At 50.4% G+C, this 20,690-nt stretch overlaps 1 protein-coding gene across 1 annotated transcript in view; it reads left to right on the top strand.

Moving 5' to 3' along the window:
• Positions 1 to 1,679: 1,679 nt before the first annotated feature.
• Positions 1,680 to 20,690, top strand: part of ITPKB (inositol-trisphosphate 3-kinase B) — a 70,539-nt gene continuing 51,528 nt past the window's right edge. The window contains exons 1-2 of the mRNA XM_037405050.1: positions 1,680 to 2,283; positions 3,866 to 4,949. Coding sequence (XP_037260947.1) covers positions 4,029 to 4,949 — 921 coding nt within the window. The 5' untranslated portion in view covers positions 1,680 to 2,283; positions 3,866 to 4,028. The remainder of the gene's footprint in view (positions 2,284 to 3,865; positions 4,950 to 20,690) is intronic.

The raw sequence follows: 20,690 nt of genomic DNA, 5'->3' as shown, positions 1-20,690 counted from the left end.
AACAATTATTTCCCTCCTGTACCTACCCATTCTGAAAAGTCACAGATTTATCTCTAGACTTTTTTTTGCTCTTCCCACTTTTATTAGCTACTTCCTTCATAAAGAAAAGCTCGTCATTGTATATAATGCACACGGAACAGCTCGACTTCTAGCTCTGGACATCACATGTTTCTGTTACATGACAAAAATGAGTTTTATATCAGTAAATGTGTGCAGCAGTGAATTTAGTGAATTTGTCCTGCTCTGTTAGGATGAATATCTGATGGTGTTTGAATTCATGGAACTTTAAGACAGGGCTTTAAGCACCCGTTGTGGTTATGCTGGTGTAAATACTCTTAAACACCACCACAGAATGGTCAAAACATCCACACACAGATGTGCAGTAGTGCCTGCGAGTACATGCAGATGCTATTAACATGGCACAGTGCAGCTGTTTTAAAAAAGAAGATAACCTGCTTGTCTGCATGTATTCCTGGATTTATTGTTTTTTTCAAACATTCCTACTTTTTGATGCATGTGCGTAGACGACGTAAGGGAACGGGAACAACAGACAACCAGAATCTGCAGATATTTGCACACCAGGGGAAGGTTATGCCCATGAATAGTGCTGTTATATGCAGGAGGCTCACTTCTCTGAGAAAGATTGATCACAGAGTTTATTTCACGAAAGACCAGTTCCTGGCTGAGCACAGGCACTGAGGAGACAGATTGGAGTGGAAAGAGTCTAAAAATCTCTTTTCCTGCCCAGAATTCAAAATAGCATTTCTCTTACTGGAAAAAAAAAACATAAGCTCATTTTGGGTGTCTCTGCCTGCCTGCGTGTGGGACTGGCAATCCACACCTTCTGCAGATTCAGAGACCTCTCTGCCCCTGTTTATGCTCGAGGTTATGTCTTAATTACAAAAAGCTGATGTGCTGTGACATCAATTTGCTTTTCCAGGGGAAATTTCTAGCTGTGAAATCCTAGCAGAGACAAATCGCTGTTCTTTTTTCTTTTTTTTTTTTTCCCACCCCCTTGGTCAGCCCAGACCAACCCCAAAACTGCTACCTGGGTTTGACCTTGACTACTACTTTGAGAGCAAATCGCAGAGCCTGCTCTCCCGAAGTGCTGACATACGGACAACTATTTCCAATGAGTTATCTTGATACAGAAATCACGCTGTACCACAGCCAAGAGCCTGCTCCCTCTGCCAAGCAGGACCCGTGCCTTGGGGACCGCAGGAGCTGGGGAACTGCTGCCCGTGGCCTACCCTGAAGCAAAAAGGACGGGCAGTGTCCTGGACGTGTTAGCTACAGCCCTGCCTCGACCCGGGGCAACGCTGCAGCCAGGGGCTGTGCTGGTGTTTGGCGTCTGGGGGTGTGGGGGTCATCTGCCCCCCAGGGATGCGCTCACCCGACGCCGCAGGGGGCCGTGCGCCCCTTGCTCAGGCGTGGATGAGCACGGCTGAGGACTGAGCCGTCGCGCCCGGGGGAAAGGGGCCGCCGTGCAAAATGGCCGGGGCGGCCGCTGCCCCCACGCCGGGCGCATGGGGACGCGGGGGGCCTTTAGCTCCGCGCTCCCGGGGTGCAGGCACCCCCCGCCGCGGCCGCCTGGCCCGGGGTGGCAGGCGGAGGGGCGGGGATGCGGGGGGTGTCCCCCCGCCCCGGGCGCCCGCGGCTTTGGCAGCGGTGCCGGGGCTCGGCGCGGAGCTGCTCGGGGGTGGAAAATGGCTCGTGTATCTTTAACCCACAGCGGCCAAAACGCGGCGGTGGTGGGTTTTTTTTTTCTTAGTTAACAATGGAAACTTTTTTTTTTCTTCAGTATTTCCCTCCAGCCGAGCAGCGCCGAGCAAGAAAAAAAAAAAAAAAAAAAAAAAAAGAAACTTGTTCCGCTGAGTTCAACCCCAGACAGGCTCACAACTTCCTTCCTGCTCTCCTACCCCCTCCCTCCGCTCTCCTCCTCCTCGCCGCTCCTCTCCCTCTCCTCCTCCGCCGCCTCCTCCTCCTCCTCTCTCCGCCTTTCCAGCCGCACGGGGAGCGGGCGCCGGGGCCGCGGCGCGGAGCTGCCCGGTGTCCGAAGCGCGGAGCCGCCCGCGCAGCCTCGGCCGCTGAAGCGCGGAGGGGCAGCGCTCGGCGCCCCCCGCTCCACCGCGGGGCGAGGAACCCGCGGGAGCCCGCGCAGCGAGCGGGGCTCCCGGCCGCAGCGCGCCCGCCGAGATGGTTTCTGCAGCGCCCTGCGGCCGCCGGCGCCGGCGGGCACAGCCGGGCAGCGCGCACTGAGGGCGGCGCGGATCCTGCTCCCAGGTAAGCGGCGGCGGGTGGGGGGACGCGGCCGCCCCCTCCGCCGGGGTCCCCCCCGAGCAGCCGCGCCGGGGGCCGCGGCTGGCGGTGCGCGGGGCCGGCGGGGCCCTGCGGCGGGGAAGAGGCGAGGTGGGGGCAGGCAAAGGGGCAGGGTGCTGCCGCGGCGCCCAGCGGGCCGCCCCGCAGCCTGCCCCGGCCCCCAGCCCGCACCTGCCCCGGCCCCCAGCGGGCCGCCCCGCAGCCTGCCCCGGCCCCCAGCCCGCACCTGCCCCGGCCCCCAGCGGGCCGTCCCGCAGCCTGCCCCGGCCCCCACCCCGCGCCTGCCCCGGCCCCAGCGGGCCGTCCCGCACCCAAAATCTGGCCAAGCACCTCGTGCCGGTGCCGTGGTCGGACCCGAGCCAGAGCGCTGGGAGCCGGGGGTCCCTGCAAAGGGTGGGTGCCTGCTACACCCGGGCTCAGCTGAGCCTCATGGTGCCTCCAAGCAGTGCCTGAAGGGATGGGGAGCCTTTTCTTCACGAAGTCGCTGGGGACTGTGCTTAGAGCTGTGGCCATTTGCCAGCCAGGAGTCTCACAGGGAGGGGAGACACATAAGACTATCACTGACAGCATCGCACACAGATGCTTCCAAAGACATGTACACCCGTAGCCAGGGTTAGCACACACGTGCATAAACAACCCTGCACACTCATGTAGGCAGTGTGTTTGCGCAGGTTCCCATGCCCCAGCATGGCATGGGGATTGCAGCTCCAGTGGCACACGGAGCAAACTGACATGAAGGAAAGCACACTGAAGTACAGAGGGGCGCAGCCACCGACAAAAGCAGTCTCTCTCACACACATACACACACACACACACCCCAGGGCAAACACCACCACACATCTCTATGTGGGATCTGGGCAGTGACTTGGAGGCAATTGCAGTGTTCAGTGCCCCAGAAGGCAGATGCTACACGGGGGAGGCACATTTAGGCAGGGCACGTGTGAAGATGTGCAAAGCCTTTGTTGCGCATGGTAAGTTAGGGGAGTGGTGGAGACGTGGTCCCATACCATACAAACCTGCAGGCAGCGAGCCTTCATGTTTATCACGGAACAGAAATCTATGCCTGAGACTAGATCTCAGTCATAGGTGACAAACTGGAAGGTGGCAAATTCAAGCCGTTTAGAGCTTTTTCCTTCCTTCAGAAAATGACAGCTTTTGGGGCCAAAACTTGAAAGCTGCCGACTTTCAGCTCACACTAGTTGACGATAACTCCGCAGTTCTGCTGCAGGAACAGTTGCTGACTGTGTGTCCTCTCGGACACTGCCGTTGTGGCTGCATCAACAGGCAACCCGGAGAGGGGGCAGGGAAGGCAGGAAAGAGGGGAAACGGCCCCAAACCTGATTTCCCCTTGGCTCAGACCCTTCTGACGACTAGGCTTGGCCATGTCCCCAGGGGTGGCATGCTGGGGATGCATGCAGGTGTGTGTAGGGACTGGTGGGGGGGCACACGGGAAGGGGAGAGCCAGCCAGCTGTGTGCACAGCCGCAGGGTGAGCTTAGGCAGGACACAGAGCTACTCTCACCACTTGTCCTTCTCTCTCTCCCCAGCTGTCCCATTTTATGGAGCTGCGGTCCGGGGCCAGCCCAGCTCCCCTGCTGCCTCCTGGCGATGCTGCTGGTCCCAGCCTGGAGAGACTCTCGGCAGCCCCGCGGAGCCTGAGCGCTGAGGCGGCAGCGGTGGCGGCCCCACTGTGCGCCCCGGCTGACTACTATGGCCGTGTACTGCTATGCGCTCAATAGCTTGGTGATGATGAATAGCAACAGCGAGGTGACAAGCGGCAGGAGCAAGACGCCGCCTTCTCCCGGACAAGTGCTGCCCAGGGGCCCAGAGACACCCGGCAGCTGCTGCCCGCTCCCTGTCTTCAGCCCAGCCCCTGTGCCGCCCCGCTCCCCACGCCATGGCTCCGCTTTCCTCTTCCCACCGCTTGAGGAGCCTCTGCGGCCACCGGGCAGCCCTAGGGGACGGCGGGGCAGCCGGGGTGAAGAGGGGCAGCCAGGACTCCCCATGGCACGGCAACTTCAGCGGGAACTGCACAATGTCCAGGTGAACCAAAAAGTGGGGCTCTTCGAGGCACACATCCAGGCGCACAGCTCTGCCATCCAGCCGCCGCGGAGCCCCCGGCCATCCCGGCCCCGTCCTGTGAGCCCCACGGCGCCAGCGGTGGGACTTGGAACTGGACCCTGGCTGCGAGACTACAGGGAAAGTGAGGCCCCTGATGCTGGCGGGGTGCAGGTCTGGCCGAGCACTGCAGAGCCCTCGGGGACACCAGTGGTGATGGTGGTCCCAGCTGTGATGCTGGCAGAGGGCAGCAGCCCCCTGGAGCCATCAGGACCTGCACCACTGCGAGGCGAGGTGGTGGTGGCCCCCGCAGGACTTGAGGGCCAGTGCCCAGCTGTTGGCGGGAGCATCCCCGCTGTCATCGTCACGGACCTGGGGGGCCCAGAGGAGGAGGCGGGTGCCGTGCCCCCCGGCAGCTTGCCTGTCCGGAAGCTGTCTTCATCCTCAGCCTCTTCCACTGGCTTCTCCTCATCCTGGGAGGAGTCCGAGGAGGACATCTCCAGCGACCCCGAGCGCACGCTGGACCAGACACCAGCCTTCCTGCAGACTCTCGACCAGCAGAAGCCCCGAGTGGTAAGTCTTGCACCAGCCCTGGGGAGGTGGGGCGAGGGCTGGCAGCATCCCCACTCCAAGGCACAGCTGCAGCGGAAGGGCAGAGGTCTGTCGCAGCAGAGGTCTGCAGAGAAACTTTCCATTTACTTGGCAGTCCTTGCTTTTCCTTGCATGAAAAACTTATCCCCGTTCCTAGTCTGAAAATGCCCTACTGGCAGGAGAGAGCAGCAGTACCCATCCCGCTGTTCACAGTCCTTGCGGAACTTCCCTGGGGCTGCAAGCTGCCCACCAGCATGCTTAACACGTACCATGGTCTGCAGTCTTCTGCCGACATGTGGTTATGAGCCTCAGCTTTCCCTCAACATAGCTCCCCTGGGTGCTGGAGGTTTCCCATGATTTACATGAGCCTAAGGGAGAATTTATTTCCTCCTTGGGGTCGAAACCACGTGGGCCAACTGTCTTGTTAAAATTTATACTGATGCCCATTACCATAGCGTCTGCGCCTTTCCCATGGAAGCAAAAATCTCTAGAACTTCTGGTAATTCCCCTTTTGAATAAAACTCCTTGCTTGTGGGGTATCCTGTATTTTAAATAAGCATATTTTTATTAGGTATTTATATTAAGTTCATTTGTTTCTGGATCTTTGTTTGTGGCGGGACTGGTTAGGAGGCTTCAGGTGAGAGAAAGCATCAGTGTCGCCTGCCCTTAGAGCAGAAAGATCTCGAAGAGGAGGGCTTTGAGGCACTCTCCAAAATCAGGCACTCACGGGATTTCTTGCGTCACTTGGGGAGTTCGTTACATGTCTGAATGCTCCACACAGAGCATGCTTTGCTCTGAGCTGTCACACCATTTATTCAGAGGGCTTTAAACTACTTTACCCCAGTGCAGCACGCCCATCAGGATGTTCTCTGACCACACAGGCTCTCCCATCCTCTGGCTGTGAAACATTACATTGATTTGAGCCTCACACTGACAAACCCTGAAAAATGCAGGGCAAGCCAGTGGCTCCTTAATTTTAAAGAGTTTGGTAAAGGCCCATCAACTTTCAGTGATGTGGTTCACTGTGTTTAACTTTCCGTAGACACATTAAACTTTTGCTAAGCTCAATGACATGAGGAAGACCAGTGCAGGGAAACATCTAAGTAAAGTGAAGGTATAAAACTTATGAAGAGTGACAGACCGTGGTTTGTAAAACACTCAGCAGGCTGAAATAACTCTCTTTGCTTGCTTTGATACTTGTTTTGTCCTGTTTGAAGAACTCAGGTTCTGTCCTGCTCAGGATGGAGAAGCAGTTGAGCAAAAGCACAATTAATGAAGTTAACGAGTCTGTGGCTCAACATATTTGCAGACAGTTTTGTATTTTGGGGCTCTCGACTGATGAATCAACTTGCTCCCTTTGGGAGCTGCTGCAGTCCCTCTGCTGATTAAATTCTGCTAGTTTTATGTGCATGAGCTGTAGTAATCTCTGCTCTATTCTCTGTACTAATCACTGTTCCTAGTGCCAGATCCCGCTGATTTGCTGCTGAAAAACGGTTCGCTGATGGGCAAAATCATGCCTGATGCCTTTGTGGAAGGCTTCCTGGAGCCTCAAGCTGACTGTGCACAGCCTCCCGTGGCCTCTGGCGAGCTCAGCCAGGCCAGTGGCTCAGCAGCAAACAGGCAAGGCTCGTCTGTATTGCCAAAAAGGCCTGGATCAGAGCGAGCTCAGATCAGGGCTAAGATCAGAGTAACTGCTGGGCTCAGTGGGACTACTTCAAGCTGAACGACATGAAGAGCTGGTCCAAAACGCATCAGGCAGCCTGAGAGGTGCAACTTGATTTTGTGTTTCAGTGCTGGAGTTGCCTCAGCAGGAGCGGCTGGGCTAATTTACAGTGATACTTTCCACTGGGCTCCATGGGTCCCGTGCAGGGCTGATCACTGGCTTTGGCAGGTTATAGTCAACTTCTCAGCAGGATTGTGCGCAAATGCCCAGTAATTCAAAGCTGATTCATACAAAAAACACCCAACTTTGTGTACCAGTTGGCAACATCTTTTAAATCCACAATGACAGCAGAAGGCAGCTACTGAAGCAGTCTCAGGTTGCACACTCATTTGTTTTCATGGACTCACTATTTCCTTTTAACAACGCACACGTTCTGGAAATTAGTTTATGTAATGAGGGAGAATGTGTGAGAAGCTCTCTCCACCACTCGTGCTGTTCCGTCAAAATAAATCCTGGGAGACCTTGGCTGACAGAAACCAACATCATGTCTCTGGGTTGAGCTGGTAAATGCGGGGCAGGCAGAGAGCCCTGCCTGTCTGTGCCGGGTGCTGCTGCTGCAGGGGAGGGCTGTTGTACCTGGAGGAGAGGTAATGATGAGCAACAGGAAAGCAGTTCTTGCCGCAGACGCGGTCTGCACTGTACGTCTCGCATAGCATGTTTACAGATTTGATAAAGAGCAGGCGTGCTTCTGCCCTTCCTTTCTGGAGGCTGTCTGGCTTAGCGAATCTGTTGGGGATGTCCGGCTGTCTATTGTAGTTCCTCCCGGTGTCCCCTGGAATCGGGCAGATCCCTCCAGCTGGCAAGGACTGGTCCTCCCATTTGTACTGCAGGTAGGAAATTTCATTTGTGGTTGGGCCTACAAATTAGCCAGTAAGAAAATGATGTTGCCTAGTGAAAGGGAGGAAGGTATTGTGGCCACATTTTTGGACACCGTGACCTGGAGCAGCTCCGTGGTTGATAAGGGCTCTGCCTTTGTTTATTGAAACAGTTTACTCAGTGCATTGCCTGTCCCTGGAGTGCTCTGGTGCCCAGTGGGCTGTGCAGGACTGGGAAACAGTGACGCTGCCATGATTATAGCAGACTTGTGAAGCGCAGTGACAGTAAAAGCAACCTGACATTTTGCCACTGCAATTGCAAGTCCACTTAAGGTCTGATTAAACCTCCACATAAGGGCTTTTGCAGCTGTGGCTTCCCCGGGCTGTGAGCTGCTGCTGAAGAAACCCCACACTTGTTTATTGATGCTTACAAGGTTTCAAAGACACTTGAGTGATTACCCTTCTTGGGCTGTGTGGGAGGGACAGCCTGTCCAGGCAGCATGTTGGGATGGGGACACTGCAGTCTGACAATGCCGCAGGGCAGTGCTCGCTGCACGCCCTCCGTGACAGTGACACGGGCAGTTTGGGGAAGGAATCTCCGCTCACCCACTGCCCAAGCCAGGGGGATGCAGCGGCGTTGGAAGGCGCCTGTCTCCATCACGGTGTGTCTCATGTTGAGGGAGGATTTCTCCCCTCCTGGCTAATCACACAGGCTGGGTGTGTAGGGGAGTGAGAAGGTGCTCCGTGGCACAGGTAGCCCAAGACAGTGGCCTGGCTCCTAAAAGGGATTTCACACCCAAAATAAGCCCTGTTCTAGCTGTGACTCCCATTGACTTCAGTGGGAAAATACGAGTCTGAATTTTACTGTTCCTGGGGGACTCTGTTTGCTCTTCCCAAGGCAGAGCTGGTAGACCAAGGTGTACTCAGCAGCAGGAGGCTTGGCCTCAGTCTTGGGTGCTGGCTGCGCCCCTTAACAGGACGATATTCCAATGCTGGTCACTACAGTGAGTCATCATCATTGGCCTAAATCCCCTAGTTTGTCAATTCCTCCACAACTAGAGACAAAGCAACAGACAAGTAGGGGGAAAGGCAGAAATTGTGCAAGTAGGTACTACAGAAAATGACTTGTCAAGGGGAAAACCCCCACACTCCTGGAAAAGCAGTGCAAGGCACTGCAGTGTTCCTCTTCCTGGCTTCCCCACAGCCACTGTGGAAACGCAAGGACACAGGGCAGAACGGTCACCAAGCGGCTCTCGGTGCATTGTGAGACCTCGGCTCCTTTCAGCAGGCAGAGCAGCTTGCTCGGAGTAAGAGACTTCCATTAACCTGTGCAAAATGGCAAGAGCCTTTGGAAAAAGCTAAGGACATTGCTGCTGACAGGCGATTTTTAAATTCATTTATTTGTTTGACTCACAATGGCTGTAATGCGTTTCTGAAAGGAGCCAAGTTTAGATAGGGTTAGTGTCAGCCAAGGGCCTGTGGGACCCTTGCTTATTTCTCTTAGAGATGTTCCAAGGCACAAGCTGACAGCAGTGCTCCTGATTTGTTCCTATAAAAATCAATCAAATTAAATACGCTTTCATTCCCTTTTCTAGCTGTCACTGTGATCAGGAAGTCTCCATGTAACACAAACCATGACCGCACGGCTATGGTGATGCATGCAAGCCCCGTGAATGTGTGTCTTTATGCTGACTGTGTTTATGTATTTCACTCCTTCCCCCCACCACGCTTGTCTTAAAAGCTTCTAAGCTTATGAGCTTGTGTGTGGTATCACTGATTTCGTATCAATACGGTGTCTAGCGTGTTGGAGCCCTGCTTGTTTGCTCTGAACAGCGGCTGTTTTCTAGTAACGCATATCACTGACCAGGGAAGGTGCTTAGCACACCGCGTAAGCTGCCAGAGCATGGAGCCTCCTTCAGCCTTGCTGTGGGAAGACTAGGAGGAAGAGGAGAATGAGGTGGACAGCTCTGTGTTTCTGTTCTCAGAACACCATGCACAGCACGCCTGGCAGCACAGTGTGCCTTGTCTGCTGGGGTGAGACCAGGACCCCCAGCTGCCCGGTGGGCTGGGCAGAGCTTCAGGTTCTTTGTGGATGGAAGCTGTGCACTCCAGCACTCCCTATTCTGTAGCTTATCTTCTACCTACTCATGTGGCCTTCTCGAGGAATAAGTAGCTTTTTTATGGTCTCCCACCCACGGAGGCTGAGTGGAGATGCTGCCATAACCTGATGAGAGACAAATGGTGCTATTTCGAGTCCATTTTTATCAGCACTTTTAAGCTCATTGGGAAGGTTTTCTTCTTTGCTCACATTCTACATGATTGACAGCGTAGGAATTACATGGCATGTAGCAGATCCTTTTCATAGAGGGACATAGTTGCTAGCACAGCTGCTGTCTCTTGCATATTTTGCTTCTCAAACAATTTCACACTGAAAGCATTCATAAAACATGGAAAAAACCCCAAAGCATTTCTGAGATGCAGGAAGAACAAACATTAGGCCCATCATACTTAGGCTCCTCAGCTCTGGAAACAGCCAGGTTTCCTCCCCTTCTGATGGGAATCGCGGGATGCCAGGACCCTTGGCTGGTTGGACCCTTGGGCTGTTACGCTGAATGTCTGCAGAGTGAAGTTCCCAGATCGGCGGAAACTTTACGGTTTTGTCTTTACCTTTTTAGAGCCTTGCAATGACAAAACCCAATCAAACCATAGTCAGCACCTGTCTCATGTTTTCCATATTATTTCTATAATGTGTTAGGACAGATTTGCATGTGAAGAAAGTATTAGCACAGTGCTGAGCTCTCGCATGCCGTGCGACGACTGAAAGACAGTGCCGAGCTACTGTTTTCTTTACATGTAAATCTGTTCTAACTCATTAGAGAAATAATGGCATCTGTGTATGATGTGGAATGTCACTTCAGCTAAGATTAGTCTTCTGTAATCGTTAAGAGATTATTTTGTTTATACCAGTAAATAAATTTGTGCAGTAAATTTGACCAATTTTCTTCCAATGAAGCCCAGCCAAGCTTTCCAAGACAGATATGTTAATATTTAACAGACAGCAAAAACTAAATGTTAACACTTTCAAATCACAGAGTAACTTCACAGCCCAATCCCTAGTCTCAAATGTGACTTCTCAGGGAAGGTGGGCTTCCATACTTACTGGGTTGCTTGAGAGGACCCTTCTATGGAATAAAAGGGATAAATCTTCTAAGGTACCTTTCTTCTCTGTTGACTCTGATGGGATCTTGAGGATGAGCCTAGGAGTGTGCTTAAGACAAAGGAATCTGTTTCTAAAGTACTCACAAATGTCTTCTATAAATTTTATTGGAACTTCATTCTTATTCATACACATAAAAAGCCAGACCGTGCATAGCCTGCACAACGGCTGCAAGCAGGTCAGGAAGCTGCTCCAGTCTGAGGTGTACCAGCTTCAAAAGCAAGTGCCTCTGATTTGGCTTTTAAATCAGTGTTCAGGCAGCAAAATGTGTGATGTGCTCTGTAACAGGGGTCATCACCGAGCAGTGCCTCTCAGCGTGTGATTTGGCATGGGTATGTTCAGGAGCTCAGGGTCTGCAGCTGCAGGTTTCAGTCTGGGTGTATGTGGCACAAATGTGCTCAGAATTGGTGAAAGCTTTTTGGAAAACATAGATAGCAGCTTCTTCTTTCCCAGCCACGGTGGGAGTTCACCACCACGGAGCTGCTGTCACGGCTGTGTGCCTGTGGAGATCCTCACTGCTGTAGTCAGCCGCGGGTTGCATGGACTGAGTGTTGGCGGTTTCTGAGCTTAGTTTCTCAAAGACAGGTAATATTGGAGTCTGAAACTGCTTCAAGCTGCTAAGACCCATATTAGCCTTTTCCCTCTCACAATATTTATTTCAGTGTTATCATACATTTCACTATAAGAAGAAAGAAGTGAGTTTTTTATAGTAAAGAACATTCTTTTCATTAACGATGTGGAAAAAGAGACAGCCTAGTAGAAGGAATTCAGTTCTTCCTTTCAGATCTAAGATTTATTGCTAGCCAAAGCACAAGGATTGCTTTTGGAGGGAGAACTAGGGGGTAAAACAACAAGGGCTTAGCATTTACAAGTTCTTGTAAGCAGTACAGTGTATTATCTGATCAGCAGTACACAACAGGAACTGCATTAGCATTCAGCACTGTTGCGGTTTTAAGTAATAGTAAAGCATCCCTCTTTCTCCCTGAAAGACGTATATGGGCTCTGGAGCGACATTCTGGCAGACATTTTAATGAGTTTGAGTCAAAGGACAGGATTCGGTTGTCTCATCGCTCTTTGCTTCACACATTTGATTTGCGGAGAGGTCGGCACCTGGGGTTGCTGTCATGTGGACTTTGCCAAATTGATGAGAGTTTTGCCTAGGGTTTCATCCTTGGCTTCTGGGCTGTCATCCTTGACTTTAAGTCTTGTAGTTGGAGATTCTGGAAAATAGGTTTGGACTGTGTGAAGCAAAGGGAGGTCTCAGCCTGCAGCCTTCACTGTTACAAAACTCCCTTCAACCTGAATGCTTTGGGCTTTGCCTGAATTAAGACCAATATATCAACACCAGGAACAGCCAGCACAGAGTCCTGGTGGGATGGCTATGCCAGGGAGCAGGTCCAGCCCTCTCCCACCATCAGCGTTTGCAGAAGGGGTGTCAGAAACCTGGCACGGAGTGGAAGTTAGCAGAGGGCTAAACAAGGCAGCACCTACCTTCAGCATCACCTCCTTCTCCTCCCCCTTCGCTTCCTGTCCCTTTGCCCTTGCTTGGGCAATTGTCTGCAGCAAGATAGAATCAAAGAACCCTCTTCCTTTGCTAAACAATTCGCTCCTTTTGTTAGGGTCAGATAAAATGCTGATAAAAGCTGTTGTATCTCCGCTGAAGCCAGCAGGAGCATGCTGCAGTTTTGGTCCTTGATCGTTTTTTGCCTTGCTCTCCCCTACATGTATCCAGTTACATCTTGTAAATCCAACCGTTAAACTGAATTAATGAACCAGAGATGCGGTCGCCACAGGGGTTTTGCCTGTTGATAGGTACAGTGCTTCAGAGCCTTTGGGGACAGGAATTTTATAAATGGAAGCATCTGCAGGGTGACTTTTCGGAAAGTGCATTTTAGGGTTGGGTGTTTTTTTCTCGTTCCTCGCTAAACAATCTCCAGACCCTGCTGCTCAGGAAAAGGGCAGGAGCGGAGCCTGGCCGTCAGCTCACCGCTGAGTCTTGTTGGTTGCAGCCCTACTTCGAAGGCATTCTGGGGAGGCGTGGGAATAGCTTTTATCCCATTGAGTTAAACGCATTCAGAACATTTTCGTTAAATGGGTAGTTAAATACAATGGTTGAGTGAGCCCGTGTGCACCCCTCAAAAGAGAGAAGACCAGGGTGCCAAGGAGGGGCAGGGCGAGGGGGGGGTGAGCAGGCTCCTGACCATGCGGACCGTAGGAATTGCTCTGCTGGCAGCCACAAGCCCCGTTAGATATCCAGGGGCATCCTCCCACTGCAAGCGAGGTACAGAGCAGCTGGGGGAGAGTTAGCAGCACGTCCAAATGTAATCTGGTTGCTATTATGGGTAATATATATTTAACACTCTGCAGGGACCATTCAAACCTGCATCTGTAGGAAGGGGAGAAAAGTCAGGTTTGCTTTTTTGGCAGACTGCAGATCAGAGAGTCCAATCTGCAATCTCTCTTGGTATGTTTTATGTGGGTGGGTTTTGTTAAGTTACAGGCAAAGTTATTGCACCCCTAGGCTTCTCACATTAAATGTTTCTCCAGTTTTAGCAGCATTCTTTCCAGGCTCAGCTACATTTGTTTTTATCTTCTCTATGGCAATTGATGATCTAAGTCTAAAATGTATAACCCTGCAGGATCTCCTGTTATATATTTCTTCCACAGCTGTAGCTGAATCAGGACAGTATAATCCAATGACATGTTGTAATACCTAATGCTTTCTTTAATACATTCCAGATTAAAGGAGTCAGCAAAGTTTACACATCCAAATTAATAAATTTAAACAATAATAACGACAAATCCCAATTCGTGATTATATCTTGAAAGTGCTAGGGGTTTTTTTTCCTCCTGTCTTCTCTGTTCTGGCTAAAGTCTGTTTGTAGGAAACTCAGCAAGACAGATAAAAGATGATGAGACAAACAACTTAATCCCTTAATAATGTCAAGTGGAAAATCCAACAACAGATTGGCAAGGAGCTCAAGTAAGGACTGCGAAGTGGCCCTTACTGAGGACTACAGAACTAGTTTAAAAGGCTGAGCCTGAGATATAATTAGCGATGAGCCTGAACCAGTGCCCATAAGTTCAAACATTTCTTTGAACCCTGAAATGGAGCCCAATTCATTTTTTTAATCCATAGCATCAGCGTAGATCCATCAAGGCCAGTTCAACATCACCCAGTACCTGGTGCTGCCCTCAGTACCCACACAAAGTGACCATGAAAGGCCCCAGGGTGGTATTGCCACCTCTGGGTGCTGTTGCAGATGGGAACACGGGGTAGCAGCAGGTGTGTGCTGCTCAGGTAGATGCCTGTCATGGCAGCACAAGGAGGAGAGCTGGACACTGCTTGCTGGCACTGTGCTGGCCTCCCACGTCCCACCGTCTCATCCTGCTCTTGCCAGGGACTGATACACAGCTGCACCTCCATGCAGCAGCCCCCATTCCTGCTGCTTAGGGCAGCCTCCGGCTGCCGTTTATAGATACACCTTGAAAGCAAGGCGTGTGGTCACAGAAGTAGGAGGCATTTAGAAACGTAATTGCCAAGCGGCTTTGGAAAGAGCATGTTAACTATTATTCCCTCAGAGCCATATTTACTTAGAGCTGACAGCCCTTCACCCTGGGGTTTTGTGGTAAGAATGTCTTACTGGGGTGGAGACCAGGGCGTCCAGAAAGGAAACAAAGGAAAGAGATTTTAGAACTCTGTCTTATCTCTATCCACCTGAATTACTGTTGTATTTTAAAAGAATATGTGAAGGCCATTGTTTGAAAAAACCCAGACAAGTGTGCTCTCCCAGCTCCATTGTTGTAACATTCTCCTAGGAATTTGTATATAATATGTTCCCGATCCAGTTTATCTATCTCTGCTTGACAAATCCTGTGTTTCCCTTCCGTACTTGTAGCAGAGTGGGAACTAACCTTGATCTTTCTGCAAAGCAAACAGAATTGCCTTGTCGGATGTCACATTCCCACCTTCACACACAAACAGTGTGTGTCGCAGTATTTGAGCAAGATGTACCACCACTGAAAAAAAAAAAATCTGTGTAAAGCTCATACATTCAAGATAAATTTTTGGAAAAGCAGCTCTGATATGAACCAGACCCATTCTCAGAGGAGGGAGCAGCTAATGTCATCTGGCTCTTGTAGAAGCCCCCTTGCACAGCTGGTTAAAACAAATGGTCTGAAGCCAGGACTGTCGCTCGGCTCCTCCACCATTAGCAGCCCCTGATCTGTGTCTCTTCCTGAGGAGAAAAGACTTGGCCTCTCTTCTCTGTTTTCTCATGTTACCCTTCATGGCTAGAATGGCTTTTTCAAGCCAAGGAAGGCAGCGTGGGAGTCCAGGTGGTCACAAGTGACTGTCACGTTGTGGGCTGGTAGTGAGAGGGATGCAGAGGTAGCACGATTGTCTGTTCTTGTCTGTCCCTGTATTGTACAGCCTGACCAGCTCTGATATTTGGTCTTTGAGCTTTTCGGCAGCTTAAAAGCAGTTCCAGATCTCAGGTTTGTTCATGTGGATGGGAACCCTTCCCAGAAGGGAGAAAGCTCAGAGGAGCCTGTTTAATATAGTCTGATCTCATGCTTGAGCGTACGCAGGAGTTGACCTTTCAGCACTGAAATAAGAAGTGATGGGAACAGAATAAATCACAGCCTTGAAAGAAAAGCCAAGTAGCTTAGACTTGCACCTCAGGAGGAGGAGTCAAGGTGGGGAGGCTGAGAGAGCTGCAGGGGATGGGGGGGGGTGGGCAAACAACAGATGTGAAAAACTATCTTTGAGTAATGGGTTTGGTGGATCTTTGCTGAGGAAGGGCTATTGAGATGTAAATTGAGATATAAGGTGATGAGCCCTGGAGGTGAATTGTAGTCAGGTAGGTAGGTTGGAAAGACTCTGTTAGGGATGTTATTCTGAAAATATCTGCAAGGCTTACAGATAGGTTGGACGTGAAGACTGAGGGAAAGAGATCCAAGTTTTCCACATGCTAAAAGTTTCAGGCTAGGAGCGAAACACTCACAAATGAGAGCAGTAACATTTACACTCGCGTTGCAAAGGCATAAATTGTTCTATAAATTGGCAGGCTGCGAAGAATCAAGCCTCTATATTGCACTGCAAGCCTCAGATCTGTCATGTTCCCATTGAGGCCAAAGCCAAAATTTCTGAAAACTTGATAGGAGGCAGCTCTGAGCCCCCATGGTACGCCCCCCTTAACCTTCCGGGGCCTGGCATTGAATGCAAGATTTTTCCAAGAGAACCAAAACTCGAAGCGTTCCCCTGATAATCTGGAAGCTGCAGCCCAGTGAGGAGCTGTATGTATGGTGGCTTCTGTCAGAGCCCGACTCCCCGTTTGGTCTCGGGAGAGGGTGGCTCGGGCCTTTTTCAGGGCAGCCACAGTGAAGGGTTGGGCTGCTCTGTGCCGCAGAGCCCGTCGCTGCCCAGAGAGATGCTGGGGTTTGCCCTCCTGGTCCGCTCTTCCTCTGGACCGTCTCTGCTTTGTCCCCAAGGCAGTCAGACCCCCAGCCCCATCCAAACAAAGCCTGGCAGGACAGAAGATTGTAGGAGCTTGGCTGGAGCTGGAAGAACAGTTTTTTGGCAGAGAGTAGGTTTTCCAGCAAATGTCAAGGGGGAGGGGGAGTCAAAATGATTCACAAATTCAGACACATTTTCTGAATAGTTTTGGCCTAGAAAAAAATACAGAGGTGGGGGAAGAGGGAGGGATGTTAAAAATAGCAATGCATGTCATTCTGACACTTTGAGAATGAACTGTTTCATTTTGGGAATGGTTTGTTTATGTTTTGCAAGCATTTGAAATGTAGATTTGATTCAGAATGGCGTTTTTCACTTAAAAGTTGACCTCACCGCTAAAACACATTGAAAGAAGAAAAGAGAAAAGGTTTTTTAGAGCTTACATAACCTGAAATGAAACACCTCCTTTTGCTTTGGCTCCAGATGAGACATTTTGAGTTTTCCTTCCACAGCCCCACGATTTTAGCTGTGTCCAGCCCAACCTGAACATCTCCTCTCCCCTAGTTTGTTGGTTGAGCTCTGGTGTAAAAAAAGCCATGCTCCATCCAGCTCCCGTGCTGGCCACCCTTTAAGTCTAATGCCATGGAGCAAGTATTTTAGTTTAATCTGAGGTCAACCACACATTGCTGTGATTCAAACTGAAACCTGTGGTATCAAATGAATAAGAGCTGTAGGTTTTGTAGATAACTGGCAGCTTCTCCGGAAGATGCAACGTCGAACCTCATTTAGAAAAATAACCCAAACTCCTGGGGCCCTGAAATCTGATCTAGAAATCTTCAGAGAAGTCAAGAGTTTGCAGACAGCTGAATGGCAGACTTTCACTCCCCTGACACTCACGCTAGTCTCATTCAACTGATTCATTAAAGGGAAACGAGCAAACAGCTAGTAATTACTTTACTGTAGCCAAAACATGCTGCAGTTTCCCAGGGCAGAGGGGAAGGAATAGGCACATCTATTATACGATGAGCCATCGATGAGTTTACTGTTCCCTGCTGTGTTTCCTGCCTGCTTGGGACGTGATGTGCCATTTCCTCCGCTGAATCCATCCCTTGGCATCTGGAGCAGAGCCTCCTTTGCTGAGATCTACCTTGGCTGGCTGCTGAGCCCCTTCCCTCTGTGCCTTGGGAGGGTTTGGGCACAAAAGAAGGAGAACAAAGATGCTGTGATGTCGGACGGCAAACTTTTTTGCAGCAGCCCCTCTTGGGCAGAGGCCATAGGAAAGACCTTTTCCATTTGTGGGAAGGTCTTGGGTTTTACCTGCAGTAGGAAGGTTTGTAAACGTTCTTCTGGTCCACTGTAATCTTGGTAGCACTGGAGGGTGGATCTTATGCTGTGGACAGGATATGGAATTTTTTATCATCGAGGTGCGTAGAGGCAAGAGGCTGGCAGTGGCTGAGCAATGGAGCTGGCTGTGCCCTGGCAGTGATGGGAGCCGGGACAGCTCTGCCGCTCTCTGCAGTGACTCTGCATCCCCCTGCAGTGGGGGATGTTTAGTGCCTGCAGCGGGACGAGGCACTGAGGCCAGCATGCTCTGCAGCACCCTTGACCATGATTTACTGTTAAAACACTGCCAACTCAAGCTCTCCCCAAAACAGTGAGGATTGCTTTAAGAACCACCAAATGTTTCAGAGGTTTTTTGGAAGTGCGGGGTTGGTTTGCTTGTTTTCCTAGTTGCCTTTAACTCATGCTCAGGACAATTTTTCAGTCTTTTCTCTGCAAGCCCGAAGGCTAGAAATGTACTTTCTTTTTAAAATGAAAGCTCAGAGTCTCAGCCACCTGACTGCAAGATCTGGGGCCTGTGAGAACAAGGCAGAGCTCATGCTAAAGCTTCAGGAGTGAGCAAACAGACTATTGAAATAGCTGGTTCTCTCCGTTGAGAAATGGGCTGAATGGAAAGAAAGGCCAGAAGGGCAGAGCTTGTAAGCTGATTCGGCTTTCCTGTAACAAACAGAGAATGCCAGCCCTCCTTCCCTGCCCCAGCCAAAAAAAAAGCCCGTACACAACTGAAGTGAAATCTCGTGAGGCCTGGGACAGCCAGTGGCATTCGACTCTCCACCGAAATTCAAACCCGTCTCCCAGGCAAAATCTGGAGGTGGGGACGCAGGTAGAGACACAGGCAGTCACCGGAGAACAAGGACCACACGAACTGCAGACAGAGGCTCACGCTGCTTCCCTGTCAATTTTTTTATGTAGAACACAATTTGAGAACTAATCCCTTTTTCGACAGATAGAGGTGATTCAGAGATCTTTGACACAGGCAGCTGCCAGGAGGTGGGAAAACGGCTCTGACTATGGTGACCTTGAAGTGGGGAGGCAGCACAGAGCCTCCTGGCCAGCACTTTAGTGCAGATCGTAAGATTTTAGCAAAAATGTCAACTTCCCAACTGAACAATTGCATTTGGACAATGTCCTGTGGAAGTTCGTACACATCTTTTGAAAAGGAATCTTAGGCTCTGACAGTGCTTGTAAAATGCCAGGCAGGGCTGTTGAACTGTCCTAAACCACCTTGTCATTGAATGGTGCAGAGGTGCTGTGTGAAGTGATGCTAAGTGTTCTCTAGTGGCTCTAAAGGTATTTGGATTTCAGTTTACTCTCATCGGATCCACTGGCATGTTCTCCAGTTTGCCTCTTGAATTAGAGATCCTGCAGTGTTCACTTTTCTCCTTTCCAGCTCATAGGGATGTATCTTTGCTTCCCCAAGGGGAAGGAGGCAAAGATACTCTTTTTTTAGCGTGTCCTTACAGCTATTACATGTTTAAAGCGAATTAATCCCCAAAGCAAAGGCAGGGGTGTTGGGTGTATCCCATTCCCAGTTGGTGGGCTGCATGCTTTCCTCAGGTGCTCCATCTCAGCTGTAATCGCACCCGGAGGGCAGTTTTCCAAATCGTATACAATATGCAGATGGTCTTCTGGAGAGCGGCTGCCTTTGGAAAACTAGCTAAAACTACTGTTGGTGTAACAAACAGAATTACAGTATTTCCAGGGTATAAAATTAAGGGAGGAAAGCAGCTTTACTGGCTATTGTCAGAAAACAGAGGCTTGCATAACACCAACATTTTCCATATACTATGCAATTAAGTTACTTGCTCGGGAATTAAATTGCAAGTCAGTAGAGACAGTGTGGCCAGCTGTAACGTAACACATTACAACACACATACTGAATGTTATTACTTGGTGTCGGAGTTTACTGAATGGAGTGGGGATTTGAGAAACAAGCTTTGGCCCAGGAAGCACTAACAATGTGATGGCACTTAACGTCTGTAAAGCAGCACAGCTAGTGTTAGAATTTTTGAGAATAAATTCTCCAAAGATCAAATACTTCAGAAAATACCTGCTAATCCCTTCAAATCCCTAAGACATAATTTTCATAGTGGGTAATGAAAAACCACAGATTTCACCATTAATCTTGACACTGTCCTGCGGTTTTTGGAAAAGCAGCGGAGACTCCAGGTGTAGGTTCAGTGGCTGATTTTGCAGCAGCAGTTCCAGCTGATCTCACTGGAAAGTGTTTATTTGCTGCTGTCTGCTGGTCCCTTGCTGTCTTCTTTTGCTACTGCAGGAACCAGAGCCAGCAAACAGTGCTCGCTGGCTCCTTGAACTACGCTTCCCTCTCATTTTTATGAAGAATCAGCGCTCTAGAACTTCGCATCATTTCAGTTGTAAGACTGGAATGAGACTGGGCCAAATCAACTCTGTCTGGTGGGCTTGCACGATGGATAAATCTGATCCAGAGTAAGAATAACACAAAACACACATGGGCTGGGTTAGTGCATTGTTTACATAAATGGCTAGACCATGGAGAGCTGCCCGCATTGCAAAATCCCCCTCCCAGCTGGCTCCGTCCGGGATCCTTTGGAAAGCATAGCACCGGCAGACCAGCAATAACGTGGCACAGCGACTGAATTTCCCCTCTCTTCCTACAGCAGGTCTCTTCTGCTCAGAGCTGAGGATCATGCTGGCAGCAGTGCATGGGCTCAGCTCGCCAACCGTGCTGAACCAGCATCTCAGGGAAAGGGACAGGTCAGATTGCCATGCCCTCCAATGGGAGAAAAGTTACAAATACATTTTTGGAACAAGAATAGGAACCATCCACCAGAGCTATTTCTGATGGCCTCAAAATAAAGTCAGAATTTGGGGTTTTTTTCTCTGTTTCTTAGCAGGGCTGCTGAGCTCTCCCACAGAACAGGAAGTAGGCTGAGGAGCTGTTTGAGTAACCAGAGTCGTCAGATCAATGGAAAAAGTGGTTTGAGTACATTTTGTGAAAGTGCAGTCAACAATTTTGAAATTACTGCAGTTTCTCTTCCTAGATCAGGGCTGTTGTTCATGCCAAGGGGACTTAATATCTACCACTGCTGTGTCTGTAAGCAAACAGAACATTTCTTTTTGATGATGTACGTGATGTGCACCAGGGGGTCAGAAGTCTTGCCCTTGGTGACCTTGGATCAGATTCCAG

This window comes from Falco rusticolus, chromosome 12 (assembly GCF_015220075.1).
Source record: "Falco rusticolus isolate bFalRus1 chromosome 12, bFalRus1.pri, whole genome shotgun sequence".
Classification (NCBI taxonomy): Eukaryota; Metazoa; Chordata; class Aves; order Falconiformes; family Falconidae; genus Falco; species Falco rusticolus.
Note: the sequence above shows the minus strand (reverse complement) of the source record. Positions and strands in the feature narration are given on the sequence as shown.